Source organism: Neocloeon triangulifer, unplaced genomic scaffold (genome assembly GCF_031216515.1).
Source record: "Neocloeon triangulifer isolate White Clay Creek 2 clone unplaced genomic scaffold, ASM3121651v1 ptg000005l, whole genome shotgun sequence".
In the NCBI taxonomy this organism is placed as follows: domain Eukaryota; kingdom Metazoa; phylum Arthropoda; class Insecta; order Ephemeroptera; family Baetidae; genus Neocloeon; species Neocloeon triangulifer.
The window spans coordinates 2001779-2020920 of NW_026775548.1; the positions used below are offsets into that span (position 1 = coordinate 2001779).

Here is a 19142-nt window from a genome sequence, read left to right on the forward strand (position 1 = left end):
AGTGACAAAGTATTGAAAATAAAATCTATCAAAGTAAACGATTATTTTTTGTTGTTGTCTCAAAACCATTTTTGCTCCTTTTTTCCACAGTCACTGTTGACGCACAATCCCGCACCACTGCCTGAGTACAAGTCGTCGTCGGTGAAGAGATCGCGTTTCATTTTTTCGCACTACGGCCTGCTCAAAGGCGTGTGGGACTGGCTGGTGGTGATCGCCACCGTCTACGTAGCCATCGCCGTCCCTTTTCTCGCGGCCTTTGTGCAAAAAGACGTGGAGCGCGACTCGAGAAACCTGCTGCCCGACATCACCGTCGAGTCTCTTTTCATCGGCGGTGAGTAGCTTTCCCTCTTTCTCCGTAAAAGTAAGAAGAAAATCTCTCGCCCAACTCCTGCTTCCTTCCAGCAATCAACGCGCCAAACTTTCCACTCGCAACTTCTCACCGCGAATATAGCAATTTCGGGGCATCCCAAATCAAACTTTTGCTGTTTTCTCATCACGGGCAGGCGTGTGTGCCATTTAATATCAAACTCGTCTCAACCTTTAATTGGATAAAAAAAGCTCGTTCTTTTATTTGTGCTTCCACGTGCTACTTCAAATGAGGAAATGAATTTTATTTGAAAGAAGATAAAAGGTTAAAAAAAGTTAAAGAAATTTACACTTTTAACTTTTAAATTAAGAATCTACATACAAAATCCTTGATTAGTTTTTTTTAACAATATTCTGTGCATTAGGAGTCACACATAATGGATTTTCTTCTAGAAAACTTGTTGAAAAAGAAAGGAAAAAATATAAATTTTATAAAATATTTCTCAAAATTTCAACATCAAGCTGAATCTGATTTATCATTTTAGTTTTCACTTCCATTCAATTTACTTTCATTTTTTTTTTTACTTTTGAATAAATTAATTTTTGGTTATTTAATGCCAAAAATTAATCCACTTATTGCCTTCAAAATATGATTCAATAATTATACAGATTATAGCATTATATTCCTTCATTGAGTAATCAAATTTCCGGAAATTTCAATAGTGATTTTACAATCATATTTTTCTAAACGTGTCTGAATTAAAGTTTTGGTTTTTGAATTAATTTAAATTAAATTGATTTAATTATATAAGCAAATTACTATTATAATTAAATATTGTGCAAAAAATCTGTTTCAGTGCTTTCGATTGCTGAAGGAAATATTTATTTGCCAAACAAACTTTGGATTCGAAAATCCCAGACGCGAATCTTGCAACTCAAAGGGCATTTGTAATTATACAACTCAATCTGTTTGATGGCGCCTGCGGGACCGAAAGTTATGCAACCGGCGTTGCCTCTTGGTCTAGACAATTACGCGCTCTGCATCTGTCAATCCTTAATTTGTTTAATTGCATTTGCATCCTCCCCGTCGCGTGCAATCAGCTTAATCCACCGCGGCCGGGATTAAAGCCCGATAAAGAGAGGAAAATGTCAATTGCAATCGAAGGAGCCGATTCAGTTTTGAGGTTTGCAACTCGCTAATTGGCTAATTCCACTCGTACGACCGATCTCGGTCTGAAATGGAAGCTGATTTTGATCAATAGGCAGAGTTGCGGGGGTGCTTTACCGGCGGAGGGGGAGGGGGATGATTCCAACGGCAAAGGGCGAGTCTCGTCGTGAATCGCAGCACTCGCGGCGATGATTTATAATTTCGAGTTGAATGCGAAAAGAGAGTTTGAATGGCAAATCAATAACCACCAGCCAGATTGCTCGTTCGAGCATCAAATCTGACGTGCGCCATTTTTCGCCGTTCAAAAGCAGACCTCGCAATTACCGCAGGACCAGTCAAAATCGATTGTTGATGAGGTTCCTTAAAAAATGAATGAAATCATGTAAAATACTCCTTAAATTTTAGTCAAGTTCTTTTGTTTTTTCATAGGAAGGAAAGAAAACCATTTTTTGCTTTTGAAAATGTAAAAATTAAATTTTTTATCAGATTTTTTTTAATCAATTCAGTATCAGAACAAACTTTTAAATGCTTTTAAAATTTAAATATAATCAATTAAACTGCAATATTTAAATCATTTTGATTTAGTTAATTTATCTTTAACTTGTGCCGTTTTAATCAATTAAAAAGTAAAAAAATTATCTAAGCTATTTATTTATTCGTGGTAATTTTTTCGTTTCAAATCCTGCTAAATTTCCCGTAATATTTATTAAACAAATTTCAGTAAACAGTTTTTCTTTTCAATTTGTGATACTTCGGATAAACCGATTGGGAAACTTTTCAAAACTTTTAACCAAACTTCTACCGTGAAGATAAGATTCTCCGTTTGGAAATTTCCGTGTTTAAACGCGCAAACCACCTGTGGCAATGTCACTTTGCGGGCTAACCGGAAAGTTTTTACGCTCAGCAATTACCATATCTGCCAAGCTGGTGCACCGCAGCCGACTAAAAAGCCTCACTCTAGATAAGACTACGTATATATTATAATCGAAATTTATATATTTTATCTCCAAGGGAATTGACAGATCGGAAAGCCTGTCAAAAAGGCCGCTGGAGAGGAAAAGGCACATAATTAGGGCCGTATCTGTTTCAGACATAATTCTCAACTTTCGCACAACCTACGTGAACAAGAAAGGCGAGGTGGTGAGTTCGCCGCGCAGCATCGCGCTCAACTACTTGAAAGGATGGTTCGCCGTCGATCTGCTCGCCGCCATCCCCTTTGATCTCCTCTACGCTTCCGACGTCTACACTGCCGAGGTAACAAAATTTTGAAATTTGTCTCTGAATTAAAAGTTATAAAGCAGCGTGCTCGTTATTCCACGCAAAATTAGCAAAGTACTGCCGGAAATTAACATGATGAATACAGTTAATTTAGCCAAAGAGTAATTCAACAATTATATTTATAAACTTATTATTTTAACAACTTTTTTACAAAGTTTAATTATAAACATTTTTTATAACTGCTGCTTATAATTTATAAAAATTTAAGCACTCAAAATACTGTTCATTTTTTATTAATTTTTGCAAGTTTGAACACTACATTAAGGAACTGCAAGCTTTGAAAAGTACTTATAAATAAAAACTGGGAATTAATTGCACATTTTCTTTAAGTAGCTAATTAATTTATATTCAGTTTGATCTTTTGTTATCTTCTATGACAACAAATAAAATATTTTTATGAATCACATAACTTTAAAATTTCCGATTTCCGGGAATTAAGTGTACGAATAGTTTGCAAATTCCTAAGCCCTTCAAGCTTTTAAAGAGAAAACTGCAGGAAAATTAAGAATGGAGCAGGAAATATAATCACGCTTTAAGTATTCCACAAACTCTTTACTGCCTTTCACATTCCATTCCGCCTATTCAACTCATTCTCTTTGAAGTCTGAAACGCTGCATGTCATTCAAGCTTGTTTTTCCCCGCATGACTTATGAGATGAACATTTGTCTTTGAAAATGCGTGCGTTGGTCTGTAACTTTTCAATACCTAAAATATTTGCGTATAATTTTTGCACGTATTCAAATGTATGTTTGCGAATTTATTGACGCTGCAGTCGGACAAAGCTGGAAGCACCACACCCAGCTCGTTTGACCGTAATCCTATTAGTTGAACATGCCGCTCGTGAGTTGCGTGGAAGTCCGAGCTGCAAAAGCACCTGAACCCGGGCAGTGCCGCAAATAACTGCTCTCAAGCGCCGTCTCTTGAGTATTTTTGAATAATTTTTTTCTAAGTGAGAAAGAGGATTGACGTGACAGATTGAAAATGACAGATTTTCGTACATTATTTTAAAAGTTAGTAACAGTAATAGTCAATTTCTTTTATTAATTTTACATGTTATTGAAAACAAACCTAAATACATAATATTTAAATTGATAATAATTTGAAACGTCGAATTAAAACAAATTTTATATATACATTCAATTTATAAAAAAAACTAATTTATCAAGAAAATTAATTTAAAAAAAAGGTTTTTTTTTTAGAATTTTAATGTTTAAATTTGTTCTAAAATTAACAGATTTTTGGTGTTTTTATTTGCGAAGAAATTATTAAGACGAATCGGTATGTTTGTATCAATTTATCACTTCCCTTTACACAAAATGGGCAGCTTGTGAGTTTTGCGCTCACTGCAAAACTATTATCGCAAATAGATGTATAAGCTCCTTTGGTCTCTTCGTTCTGCAAAATGACGATTTGCTTATTTCAAATGAATACATTTCTAAACATAAAATTATTCCAAAGGAAAACTAAAAATCTGTTCTAGAGAAACAAGCGGAGTTTTATTATTATTAAACAAGAAAGGTTTTTTTTCAATTTGTAAAAATTTCCATAATTGAAACTTTCAATTAAGAAGAAGGGAATTAAAATTTAAATGATGCACTCGAGATTGCCAGACAGAAATATAAATTATTTTTTCCCATTTTCCTTCTTAGTAATTAGATTTTTTCTCGTCGTCATTCCACGGAGAGACGAGCTAATGAAAAATCGCGTCGACGAGAGTAAGCGGCGGCAAATCCCGTTTCACACGCGTACGCTCGCGACTCAATTTATCCAGAGGCGGGAGAGTGTACGTGTGCAACTTGTTGAATCAATATCTTGCCGGTCTCACGTCGCTGCTCGAGCTCGCAGAAACGCTGACTGGCGGATTAATTTTTGTGATGTTTGAGCAGAGCCGTCCGATAACAAGGAAGAAAAGTGATTTTGACACTTAGGCTGTCTATCAGATTAATCAGGACGCTTGGGAGTAATTATTTTAAAAAAAAAATAGGATACAGTAAATGGGTAAAAAATAAAAATAATAAAATCAAAGAATAAAGCTTCAGATTAATTTTACGAAAAAATTCAACTGGTTGGTTATTTCATTTTTAATTATTATTTAAATATTATTTTTGTTTCTGAAGAAAATAATTGTTTAGAATTTTAATTATTGCCCAAAAATTAATCCAAAATCTCATCGAGTCATCACATAGCTAGCAAACGTAGCAAAATTAGCATTTTTTGGAAATTTGCTTGGGTTGCTAAGTTAGCAAATTTAGCCATTGCTTATTTCGCTAGGGTTTCTATCGAGCAAAATTAGCAAATTTAATTATTGATTATATCGCTAGGGTTGCTAAGCTTGCAAAATTTTCCTTTTTTTAATTTGCTTCGGTTGCTAAGGTGGCAAAATTTATTTTTATTATGTTTCTAATTGGACGTTTCAGCGCAGAGAAGTTATCAAACATCGGTTGTTCTCGTTCGGAATTTAGTTATGCAACCCGCAACTCGGTGCTGTCACTCCTGTTGCATAACGAGCACCTTGGCAGCGAATGCCGATTTTCCGCTCGAATAACAAGCAAAGGGCTCGATGGAGGTGCAGAAGTGATAGGGTCATTGATCCTCGGCCTTTGCTGCCGAACCCCCGCACAATTTGGTCTCTCAATATGTGAATTTTCAAAATCTCGCCCGCAGCGTCAATTAATTGAGACAGATCCCAATTTCACCCCCTCTCGCCACACTTTCCTCCCCGTTTAATTAAGTCGCGCGCGTTTAGTCAAAATCACCTGCTGCTGTTACCTCCTCACAGAGCCTTTGCCATTAATTATCCGGGCACCTGCAGAATCGATAAATATTTGATTAAAAGCTCAGCCGGTGTTGTGTGCGGAGAGGAATTCAGTTGCTCTCTCACTTTGGATTATTCGCGAAATTTCATCGCACTACTAAAAAAATTCGGCGAAATTTAATTAGTGACAGAGTTTGCACAACTCTAAAAGTTTTGGTCAGTGACAAATTAACAACAAGGAAGAGTGTAATAAATTTAATGTATAATTAAATTATTTTATTATTGAAAGTACAAATGAGGCAAAAATTGTACAAATAATTTTAAACCTGCTTTTTAAGTTATCCCAGTTTATTAAAAGTTTTAGTCTTCATATAAAAAGAATTACCAAAGAATCGTAATTTCAATCATGAAAATGGCATTTTTCAAATATTATAATCCATGCATATACTTTATTTGTGTTTCAGTCGAGCCACGCTCAGCAGATCAACCTGCTGAAACTAACGCGCCTCTTACGGCTGTTGCGAGTTTTGCAAAAAATGGACCGGTACAGCCAGTACTCGGCGATGATCCTCACCTTGCTAATGCTCTCGTTCAGCCTCGTGGCGCACTGGATGGCCTGCATTTGGTACGTGATCGCCGAACGGGAGCGAAAGTTCCACGAACCCGACTGGAATCTTGGTGAGTAAACTCAAAAAAGCACAAAATTCAATATAATAAATAAAAATAATGTTCAAACAATTTGGATTTGCGCAGGAAAATGGGATTAATCTTAATCTTCAAGGTTGAAAACTTTCAATCGCTTTGCAAATAATGAACTTTTTTAAAGATATCTTTCATAAATAAAGTTAAATAAATTAAAATAGAGTGATATTGAAATAACCAGATTAAATAATTTTACATATTTTTTGAAAATTAAAAATCGGCAAATAAGAAATTTGAATGTAAACTTATAATCATTTACTAAAATTTGATACAAGATTCACAGAAGTGCCACAAATTAACCTCATTTAGAAAATCAGGATAAATAAGCCAAGCTGAGGCTTAAAACAAAGTGAAAATTAACGGCAGTTACTTAACGAATTGGCCAAGATTATTTGGTTTGCTTCGCTGGCGGCGGCGGCGGTGTTAAATTAAATGCCGCGTGCACAGCAAATTGCATCAAGGAAAGAGGCGTAATTAGGTTTGGTGACGTCAGAGCTTCTGCCAACGCACCCCTTTCGCCCCGAAACGCACCAAAATTGCCACGTGCGGCCTCACAATTAACCGCGATTCTGACTTGAAGCAAAAACGCGTTCAGCAGCACACGTGGAAATGAAGCAAGGAATTGCCTTCATTAATTAACCAGCAGAGGAATGCATTTCACACGTGGGATGCTAATTAGCCTTTTGCTCATTTGTACGAACTGTTGCCTGAACTAAGCATTGATTATAGTTGTTGAAATTTAATTTTCGCAGGCAAAGTGATTGGAACGTTTTCAAACCATTTGACTGGGACGAAAATTTTCCCACCACTATCCTCCCGGGACGTGAATTTCCTTCAATATACATGAGATATATATTTTTCTTACCCTTTTTTTAATAAAATTTTTTCGCCTTTTTTAAATGATTGATTGAAATTTGTTTTTGAAAAATCTCTGTGAAATTTTAGCACAAAACTATGGCTGACCAGAAAATCGTGTGTATAATAATTTTTTTTTTTTGGGAAATATATTTTGCAGGTTGGCTGTCGCAACTGGCGGGTCGTCAGAAGGTGGCCGTGGAGATGTTGTCCCAGTGGGACTGCTACGTGACCGCGCTTTACTTCACCTGCTCGAGCCTCACCAGCGTCGGTTTCGGCAACGTGTCGGCAAACACGCTGCCCGAGAAGGTGTTCAGCGTGTGCATCATGCTCATAGGCGGTGAGTCAGAAATCAATATTATTTTTTGCTGTGCACGGGGCAGAATAGGCAGAGATCGTATTATAAGAAAAGGCCAAGAGAGATGCACCCGCGGCACTTCTTGCGGATCTATTTTTAGCAACACCATCACAATGTGACCAGAATATCTGATAGACCTAGTGACGGAAATGAGATGCTTTTTGTGTCATTGTCATTCGATGATCGATGGATGACCTCTAGGTTAAAGAATAACACGTTTCACGGAAATAAAATTCACGACAAATTCTAAAAGTATATATTTATAATTAAATTTTTTTCTGATTAAAAAGTCTAAAGTTTTCAAGAAAGTGGCTTTGTAGGCTCAAATTTTAGGTGAATAAGTCACAGGTTTGGTTGTTTTTTTAAGCTAAAAAGATTTATTTTCGTGAATAACTTCAAAAAAAGTTGTTTTTATAATAAAATTCAAGTTAAGGATAGAAAAAATATCAAATTTAAAAAGTTATTTATTTGATTTTAAAATTGACTGCTGACTAATTTAATGAGCAAAATATTTTTTAATTTAATTTATTTTGTAATATATATGAATTTTTTTTTTTTTTGCAGCACTGATGCATGCTGTGGTGTTTGGTAACGTGACTGCCATAATCCAGAGACTCTACTCGCGTCGTTCCCTGTACCAGGCCAGGTGGACCGATCTGAAGGATTTCCTCGCTCTCGCCCAGGTGAGAAATAAATCCCATTGTTGATCATCACGTTCGTTAAAACTTTTCGTAGCATCAAAGAAAAGTTTTTGGCATGAAAATCCAGTTAAAAGTTGTGCGCGCAACCGCCGCGGGTGGATAAGTAGGCGGCTCGGGCCTAATTATAATTTAATCTGCTTAGGTTCCGAAGGATTTGAAACAAAGGATCGAGGATTACTTCCAAACGTCGTGGTCTGTCAGCAACGGCATCGACATTAACGAGGTGAGTTTACTTCCTTTCAAAACAGCGCCCTCAGGTTATTCTTGTCAATAATTTCCCGATGTGAGCGCGACAGGCAGACAGGAGTTGTGTGCTTAGAGGATTTTGGCTTGACGGGTTGAATTTGGGATTAGACGCGCGGCACCTAATTGAAATGTCATTATAAAGCCAGGACTCTGTGGATGTTAAACTTGAGCGTGAATTCTCTGGAAAATTCACTGGCGTAGAAATTTGGCAAATTAACGCACTACCTAGATGGATGTTCTGTGACTGCAATTGATGCGTGAAACTGCTAATTAATGGCAAACTAAGGAATATCACATTTGTAATTAGCAAAACAAGATCAAAATATAATCAAGAATAAAAGCAATATTTTAAGTTGCTCTATAAAGTAAATTAAAAAAAAATTGCCTGATTCCAATTTTACACGAAAATCTTAATATTCAAGAACATTAATCTGATACAATGAAAATTTATTGATAAGTAAGGTATAATAGGGGGGGCACAGCGATCTAACGATATATCGGCCACCAGGTGGCGCATCGAGCGCCCCGCTCCGACCTGCCAGGGTACCCCTTGCTGGCCCCCTTCCTTCCAAAAGGGGGGTCACTAGGTCAATGGAGCCCAAGTTTCTGCATGCATTTAAAGGTCTATTTGGGGGGCCTAGGAGAAGCACAGCGATCTAACAATATATCGGACACCAAGTGGCGCCTCGAGCACCCTATTATAATTAAATCTGCTGACCTGTGCCCGGTGCGGCTGATTGGCGAAACTGCCACTGTCCTTAAGAGGCCAAGCTGTAGGCCAATGGAGGGGGAGCATGTGCAGACCTTTAAAGGGGTATCGCGAGCCCTTCGGCCTTCGGTGTCTGATGAACTTGCTCGATTTCTTGGTGGCCGCAAAGACGGCCCGCGAAGAGCTGGTTCGGTGTTGCAAGAGGTGGTTCTGAGTCGTAATAATTACACGACACTATGAGGAATTGCTCACTGGAGAAAACTCCTGACGACCACTTCAAGCTCATTAAAAATAATAAAATTGTAATATTTAACAAAAGAAATTAGATTATTTTGACAATATCAACATATCTGAAAAAAAAAATATGCTAAGACATCTCGACAAAGAAAATCAAAAAAATTACCGGTTTTTATGAAAATTACTAATTCTTTGAGCATCGTATTTGAATATAAAAAACTCTCTATTTGCAACAAACAAGCCTACACAGTTTATACAAAATCGAGAAATTTAAGAAACTTTTCCGTGGCCGCAAGTGCTGCTCATTTAAAAATCGCACGAATGAAGAACTTACATATTAAATAATTTTTACCAATAAAACACTCTAGCACTAATATAAATATCTATAAAAATTAGCAAAATAGTTTGCAAATTTATTCTTATTATAGTAAATTTTACATCATTTTTAAGTGTGTGCAATGGGTCTTTTCGCGATAGCTTACGGTTGACCCCACCGTCTGTGTGTCTTAGACGTGACTTGTTTAGTAGACGGCAACTGCTAGATGTGTAAACTTTTCTGTTCATTTTCCAAGCTCCAGTTTTGACATGTGTAGATAACAATTAAAATAAAATTTTAACAATAAATTATTTAATATTTGTTGCTTGGACATGTGATTTACACGTGTAGCGAAGAAAACTTTTATTCAGATTGCTTATATAGTTTGAAAAATAAAAATATTTTACAACCAACAAAACAAGATAGATTAATGCTTTTCAATAAAATTAACAACACTCGTCGCTTTTACAATTGCATTTGAAGAAAAATAAATGTATGAATGATTGAATTATAAAACTTGAACACATTAAAATTGCGCAGCGTTTAGACATTTTGACCATAAAAACATAAACAGAAATATAATATTAATGTAGCAATAAAATTCATTGCCCACTTGCATAGAGACAAAATTTTAATCGTAAATAAAAATGTGTTTCCTTCTTGCAAAAATACCACATTTATCATTTTAGCAGACAAAATATATTAGAAAAATAACAGATCAGTACTTTTTTATTGTTTACAAAACATTCACATTTTTAAGAAAAAATATTTGTTGGCTAGAAAACGTTGTATTGTTGCATGGACGAAAACTAGCAGTAGCAAAGATTTAGCAAAACATCTTAAATAAAAAAAGAGCAGATCCGCCATAGTGAGCCTAGGTCGATTTCGTTTTTGTTCTTGTTGCTTATCACAGTTATCACACTTTTTTTTTAACTGCTTAGACTCAGTGAAACAACTTTATAAACACCTTTTAATAAACACAAAAACGATTATTGATAGCACTGCAATATTTAAATATTGAATAACAGACATACTCAACTTTAAAATATTGGCTCAAATATTTGCACCTATACATTTGCTGATATATTTTATCTTTTCCCGGTAGAAGTTAAATATTATTTGTTCCTACTGACCATATAAAAATATTTAACGTCTCGCAGGGTGAGCTACTGAATAATTACACTATCAATGAAATTTTAACATAATTAATTCCGAAACTCAAACAACTGACAATATTGTTTGTTGCGCCACACTGTTCTAAAAATGTTGATAGTAAAAATATTTGTTTTGATCATTTCAATCAGCAATAAGTATTACAATGTCTGAGTGTTGAATTTTTATGTCTTTGGCATCAAACTGATTTTTTCCCCGAGCTCAAATCTCAATTTGAATACATATTTATTGAGAAACTGTAATGAAGATTAAGTTTGTATACACTTCTTTTTCTATTTATACATTTTTTGCAATGTTTTTGCAATACATCTAATAAATTCAAAATTGTTATGTTTTAACAACCATTTCCTTGTAAGTTCGCCGCACAGACACAGGATCCCTTTAAATAATTTATAAGTATCAGAAAGTATCGCAACTGTTTATTAATTATATTTCAATTTTCACACACACATACCAAATGACGGGAGTGTCCGTTAAGAATAGCACTGACCACTATGTCTATTTCATAAGAGTATAGTTCTTGTAATAGCCAAAATTTAAAAAAAACACACACACACACACACACACACGCACGCACGCACGCACGCACGCACATACACACACACAAACTCACCCAAGCTCATGCGCGCACTATCATGACATAGCTGAAAACTACCTCTCGTTTATTCACGTTAGTAAATCGCGGAACGACCTACTACACGCCCCGAAAGACTTCACCACATTCAATCTACCACCTTGTGCAAAAAAAAAAATGTATATATAAATTGGAGCGTGCTATAGTAACAATTTCACGACTCATACTTTTTGTGTGCCTTAAAATAAAAGCGATTATAATTTAGCTTGTGGCACATCCTGACAAGAACATTAATTCTTGAAATCCTCAGCGTTCAAAACAACTTGTTGCCACACAAGAATACAAAATTCTTCACTTTTTGTATTTTTTCTTACTTCCATATTTAACTTACTTCAAATTTGTTATATGATTTGTGGATAAGCAATATAATGTAGCAGATGCTGTTAGCTCTGTAACTGAACGCGTAGCACATTACGCATGCCATAAATGACATTTATCTAATTTTAAATTTCAAAAGAGAGCAAATCACAGGCACCGTCACATTAATCAGTAAAGCAAAAGTAATTATAATCCTGTTTACAAAAATATATTTTGTGCAAAATATTTTCAACAAACAATTATTCTTTCAAGAACAGTAATAATTATTTTGATAATACATACGAGCATGACTAAAATTTATCAAAACGTACAAAAATTATTTTTTGCATTCTCGGAGGAGGGGAAAAGCTAGAATACGAAATGACACTTTAAAACTCCTTCTTTGTTCAAAATTTTTACTGCATCATGGATAAATAATTCTTAATTTCCTTACCACACACATTTTCATCTCTTTAATAAGCGTTTATTGGAGTTTTTTTTCTTTTTGAAGACATACTTCTTTGCATACATCTCTTGCTGATCATTTTTTGCTTCCAGTAGGAATTGTCATTAATGAAAAATATACCACTCTTCGAGGTTTTCTTCCAAGAAATCTATTTAAGTTGGAGTATAGAATTGACACATAATAAATCATATTATGCCTTGTTTACCTCTCACCACACTTTTTCACGTTTAAGCACCTCCAATTTGCAAATATTTTAAATATTTTCTGAGTGGCAAGATTTGTGAAGGCCAGAAATGATGTATCCCTCGCTTAATTAAAATACAAAGTTTTTGCTTTGTTCACATACTGAGTAGATGAATTGTGTATTTCAATATTTTTCAAGCCACATCCCAATACTCCTTAAAAACCTTATTTCATGATTAACACTGTTGAAATTTAAAGAATGTTATGCACAAATTCATCAACATATGAAAAAAACTATGCGCTGATTATCCATTATACATCAATACTTGATAATCAAATATATAATTACTCACCGCAAATCATACTGTACAACTCGCCTTCGCTCAGCGCTATGCTTGCAATATATTATAGGGGAGACCACCAAATTTCAGCGGAGCCTACTACTCCAATCCATAAAAGAAATGTTGAAAATGTGCTGGGAAATATCAAGTCTGCTTTAGTGCTCACAGTACGAGCCTGCGCTTGTGGTAGTGTCTTGGCGAAAAGAGTAAATATATATACTTCCAACTCTCATATTTTGCAAATTGCTGTTAATCTTCATTACCATGCGCCCAGTTAAGTAAGCAGGCAATATAGAAATATTAGAAACGCTATGACTGAAAACTGATAATCCATAACAAAAATGCATAAAAAAAATATATGTTACAAATAAATTTTACCATCAACCATGTTATGAATACTATTGTTCAAAGAGTAAAAGTTTGGACCGACACACAAAAGATGATGTACATATTTATCTACAACAGCCGAGGCAAGAGCTAACATCATTATAACGAGATCCATCAATCACATATGTGTGTAAAATTTAATTTGATTAAAAATTTAAAGTTGCAGACATTTTCAAGATAAACGATCGACCTTTTCAAAATAATTCACATTAAAAATACAACATTAAAACATTTTGAAACTAAAAATAAAAAGAGCAAGTTTAGGTGGCGACTTGCATTTAGAAGCCTCCCTTGTTTACTCATGCAGAAGCATGTTTCGTGAAACGTCCAAAACTCTTTTGGCATGACGAAAATTCACTATACTGACTGAGCCACCTTCACGGAAATAAAAATTGCTCATGTTTAACGAAGAACAAACTGGCATAAAACACATTTTATTCTTTTCATATTTTGTCTTTTAGTAGAAAAAAACAAACATAAATTTCGGCCCCTTCATAGCTCATCGCAGATAATTCTTAAAAATTAATCCGCGAATGTTTAAACTATTTTAATTTATGCTACGTATTCAACTATTCAACGTGCTGTTTAAAATTACAACTTGCCCTTTGATGAAATACCCTTTGAATGAAATAATGCAATTTTCTGCGTCCCCCATATATCTTCATGTTTTAAATTGTGGCACAAAAGCCACCAACCAATTTAATTGTGCTTATACTTATGTCTACAAATTTAAGAATGAGAGGTTGGCATAAATAGAGCATACGCATACTATCAAAACGTTTATGATAGAAAAACGTACAACACAAAATTTTAAAATATATTTTCTACACATCTGTTTGTTCATCTTGCACCTCCTAGCGGTAGCCTTTTCAGCAATTAAGCTACAGATAAAGATACAAGATGTGTGGCCTGTCTTATACGTGTGCACAATTCACTCTCTAACAGAGCAATACGCTTGACGTTTCCATTGTGCCTCTTCCACTATATTGGAGAATTACTTGACATGGCCGATTGTTTACCACGTTTGATGAAATTCAAAACCTTTACGCAATACATTAAATTATAATTTATGTTACTTTCGTGCATCAACAACTTTAATAATTAAAGTATATACTTTTGATTAAAAATAAGCACAATTAATGTCTCAAGACTTAGAAGATTTTGATTTATGCATGGAAGCAAAATAGTTCCCAAATAAATTATAATTCATCTCGTCGCATTAAAATATAACCAAGTTTAATTTCTATGCTCATCATTCTGTCAAACTATCACACATGGATGTAGAGAGATAAAATATTGCATAATTTTTATTAAGATTGAAGATTTTACTGGCAAAAAAGCCTTCTTTATTCTAATCTATAACGGCCCTAGAGTTTTTGGTCCCGCTCTATGCGTCACTTTTCTGGGAGCAAACAAAAGGCAGCAAAATTGAGAATCAAAACTCAATACCAAAAAAATTGCAATCTCAGATGTAATAAAAATCATAAATCGCTTTTGTTGTGTTGATACTGATTTGAAAATTTACTAATTTACTGATAATAAGTTAAATCACGTAGAATTTCTGTCGCACACCCCAAAGATTGATATGTATGTAGACAAAATAAAATGTTGCCAAGCACCCCATAACACACTTCAATCGATCAAACTGATTTGTCCTGAAATTATTTTCATGATTTTTTCATGAGCAAGACAAATTTTCGACGAAATTGAGAGTGCGCCATAATCGAAGACGAGTGAAAAATGGCCTGTATAAAACGTAAAATCAATATGCTCAATAGAATTGTCTTTTTTATTGTTAGACAGAAAAGACAAGCATAATTTATATCAGTACATAATGAATTCTTCCTCTTTGATTGAGACCCGCGCCGACATGTGTAAATTATACAAGACGCTGTAGCACGCGACCTTATTTCTTGGAAGTTACATAATTTAATAAAAGATATTTGATAAAACTGAACAAATGTAAAAAATAATAATAAGACGCCTATGGAAAAATATTTTTTAAACCACACACCTCAGCAAATGACAAAGATCATTGTTACCGTGAGACGTATGAACCCATAATATATATATATATTTTTTTTGTTCTTTTCATTTGCAAAATTATGTCGTCTCTAGTGGCTAAGTGCAGTATGCCCTTGCCCTCCATCCCGGAGATTGTGGGCTCGATTCCCACTCCAGGCGGATTTTTCTCGGGGGAACCTGAGGGATATCTCATGCTGGGACTGCGAGTGATGGGTAGAAAGTCGGCCGGGGGCCGCATGATATCGTGATGAGAAGGATGTTTGCATTGCACACCCCAGTTGTACACGCAAAAGCGTTTAATACAAAATCCTTTTTAATGACGATGATTCACCTCTAAAAAAATTTAAAATACTAAACAAGATATTGCTTTGAACTTTTCCACTTTAAAAATATTGAAAAAATCACCAAGCCTAAAGTTGAGGCATATAATGCTAAAAAATTTTGTTTTTGATTTGAATCATCTTAATAATAAAAAAGTAAAAACTTTTTAGCACATCCAGAGCACATTTTTTTTTTTTTTTTTTTTTAATATTATAGTTTTTAACTTAAAATTCACTTAAATGATCAACAATCGTCTGGAAAAATATGATACTCAAAGAGCGCGAAGCATCTAGTCTGAAAATAAATCAAAGCAAAAAATATTTTACAAAGATGCCATAAAAATTAAAGCAGAACATAATAATACCTTGATAAAACATTATACATAAAAAAGACAATGTTTAGTCCATATATAAAACATTTTAAAATTTCATTAACACAATAATATAATTTATTGTTCTGATATACTCTAAATGAGATGATATATAAATAATTTTTTACTAAATTTAATACCATCGGTATATACCACATCCATAAATTTATTAAAATCTAAGGAGGTAGGAAATGATGTGTAATGAATAAAATTTCATGGAAGATGCTAAAGTTATTGTTAAGTCATCCTTTTTTACTTTTGAATTGGTGATTGATCTTTCCAAATTTGTTTAATGTTTTTTTTTTTTTACATATAATTATTTTACATTTACAACAATGATCATTATTACTATGCAATAATATGTTTTACGTTCACATAACAAATAATGATGTGTATCTTATAAAACAGCGCCAATCTTCTTAGACTCATTTCATTTATTTTTAGTTAAAAATACGTTTATTTTCCCACTATTTATTTTGAATGCATTCTTCAAATTAAATAATATATTGCTCTTTAAAAGAGCAAACAATTATGTTTCCCTTGAACAAAATTATTTATCTTAAACAAAATGAGTTAATCCAGTTTAAATCATAATTTTTATTTAATATATGATTGGCGTTTAACAATTAGAAAAATTCCATTAAATTTCTCTAATCAATTAGACGAGATAAGAATGCACTCAGTAAAATCAATAATATTTTATTTAGGTTTTTTATTTCAATGAATTTATATTCATTTATTTTAATTATGCAACACCGATTTTTAAATATTCGAGATAAGCCGGAGCGATCTACCATACCCGCGCGCAAAAACACATAATTCATAACATAATGTAGAAACAATTGACGCTTCTTTTAATTTTTAAAATTAATTTATGCTCTTTTATCGACATTTTACACTGTTCGATCCTTTGCATTTGGATGAAAATGTGTTCATCTTGACTTACAATTTATATGCCGATACATGAATCTCCCTTTTTTTTGTACCCCTGTACTTTGGCAATGCAATGTTTATCACGAATGGAGAATAACTAGATAAATTGATGACATTGGTTTTTGGTTTGCTGAACCAGGGAGACAGGGAGTGCAATAGCCAATGAAATTTTACTCGCACACAAGACCTTCATCTGTTTTTATAAAATCATTGAAATGTACATTTCATTTTTCACTATAAGTAACAAAATGTACAATCTTATATTTTTTAATTTTTTTTCTACCCCCCCCCCCCCTCGAAATTTTGTATTTGCCATGAAATTAAATTCGTATATTCCGTTTCTACTCTTCATCGGAAAAATAATCCGCTGTCTATAATAAATCACACCATTTAATTAATACCTGTCATAGACAAAAATTATCATTTTTGAAACCGAGTTCCTCTTGCAAATACAAAAAAATAAAAAGACTTCTGAGGAACACACTTTTAATTTTTTTTATTAAATACCCATCCCGAGTTTAAACCTTTCATAAATACAATAAAAATTTCCTTTAACCATCTCATTGAGTCTTAAAAATCCCATATTTAGAGACTGGCCGATAAAGATACTCAGAAAAATTGTATTAGCAATTATATCATGTGCGATATAAATTTTATTCGCAACATACGCATTTGTACGCATATGTAAACAATAGCACCTCCTCGCAATGCACGGAGATATGACTACCATACGCTAGAAGCCAAATGCAGACCTCTTAAAAAAAGATTTTGTTTCAAATATCGTGCACAGGCGTGTGCTCATCATTTAAAATCAATACCAGCGTTATATTTTCAATGTATGCTCACATACCTTATAAAACCTTTTTCTCACTCGATATTAATGATTCTTCTCAAATATATTAAATTAAGTAGTGTGCTTAAGCTTAGGCATAGATCCGTTGTTCAAATATTCCAACTTTTTCATATCTTTTACAATAAATTCCCCCGATTTGTCCTGCCTATGTTTGAGAGGGTTGGTCTATGAGGGAGGAGAATACATCCCCTAAACTTTTGTTGGGCAGCAGCCAACACCCTGCAAAATGAGAGGGTGAAGATAATCTTCAAGCAAAATGACACCAGGTGGCGCTGCGATCACGTCCTATCTTTCCCCTGCGTGCCTTGCCAGTAAACGAAAGTGGTGAACTACCTTCACCACCCACAACGCCACAACCCTAGTGAAAAATTTTCGTATTCTCAATATGGACGATTATTCTGAACATTCTGAATATTCACAATATTTATCCACCCTTAAAAACTTTATGGCAAAAATATATTCACATATAAAAGTTAAAAATTTGTGTTGTGAGAATGAGCGACATCTGTATTTAGCTTAATTATTTAACCACTTACCTACCATTTTTTCTCTTCTAAAAGTTGAATTTATTGTTTTAAAATAGACGACTAGTAGAATATTACACTAAATATTCATCAATTGTAAGGTAGCACTTTCTCCAAAAACCGGCATGTGCATAGGCGTCGATGATGATCATTATATTTTCTAGCTTAAAAGAAATAGCAACGAATAATACCACATAATTATAATTTCTCCTCTCGCTCCGCTCCGCACATCATTAACGCGAAGCGTGAGGCTTGCCTCTGCACGAGCGCGGGCCCTTGCAACGTCTCTGAAGGCATGACACACTTTTCCCCACCACAGAATTCGCCGCGACCTCCTTAAAGGATATTGACCCACATTCCCCGCCGTTGCCTTACAAAACCAACTGGGACCTTAAATGGACTCGGACGTTGATTTGTAAGGTCCCATCAATCAACGTCCGAGTCCATTTAAGGTCCCAGTTGGTTTTGTAAGGCAACGGCGGGGAATGTGGGTCAATATCCTTTAAGGAGGTCGCGGCGAATTCTGTGGTGGGGAAAAGTGTGTCATGCCTTCAGAGACGTTGCAAGGGCCCGCGCTCGTGCAGAGGCAAGCCTCGCGCTTCGCGTTAATGATGTGCGGAGCGGAGCGAGAGGAGAAATTATAATTATGTGGTATTATTCGTTGCTATTTCTTTTAAGCTAGAAAATATAATGATCATCATCGACGCCTATGCACATGCCGGTTTTTGGAGAAAGTGCTACCTTACAATTGATGAATATTTAGTGTAATATTCTACTAGTCGTCTATTTTAAAACAATAAATTCAACTTTTAGAAGAGAAAAAATGGTAGGTAAGTGGTTAAATAATTAAGCTAAATACAGATGTCGCTCATTCTCACAACACAAATTTTTAACTTTTATATGTGAATATATTTTTGCCATAAAGTTTTTAAGGGTGGATAAATATTGTGAATATTCAGAATGTTCAGAATAATCGTCCATATTGAGAATACGAAAATTTTTCA

General features: G+C 34.4%; 1 protein-coding gene across 2 annotated transcripts in view; it reads left to right on the forward strand.

Annotated features, from left to right (window-relative positions):
• Nucleotides 1–19142, forward strand: part of LOC132193757 (potassium voltage-gated channel subfamily H member 8) — a 65681-nt gene that overhangs the window by 15146 nt on the left and 31393 nt on the right. For both annotated transcript variants that reach the window (XM_059614622.1, XM_059614623.1), the window contains exons 6-11: nt 91–331; nt 2565–2728; nt 5972–6185; nt 7225–7404; nt 7987–8105; nt 8266–8346. In XM_059614622.1, coding sequence (XP_059470605.1) covers nt 91–331; nt 2565–2728; nt 5972–6185; nt 7225–7404; nt 7987–8105; nt 8266–8346 — 999 coding nt within the window. The remainder of the gene's footprint in view (nt 1–90; nt 332–2564; nt 2729–5971; nt 6186–7224; nt 7405–7986; nt 8106–8265; nt 8347–19142) is intronic.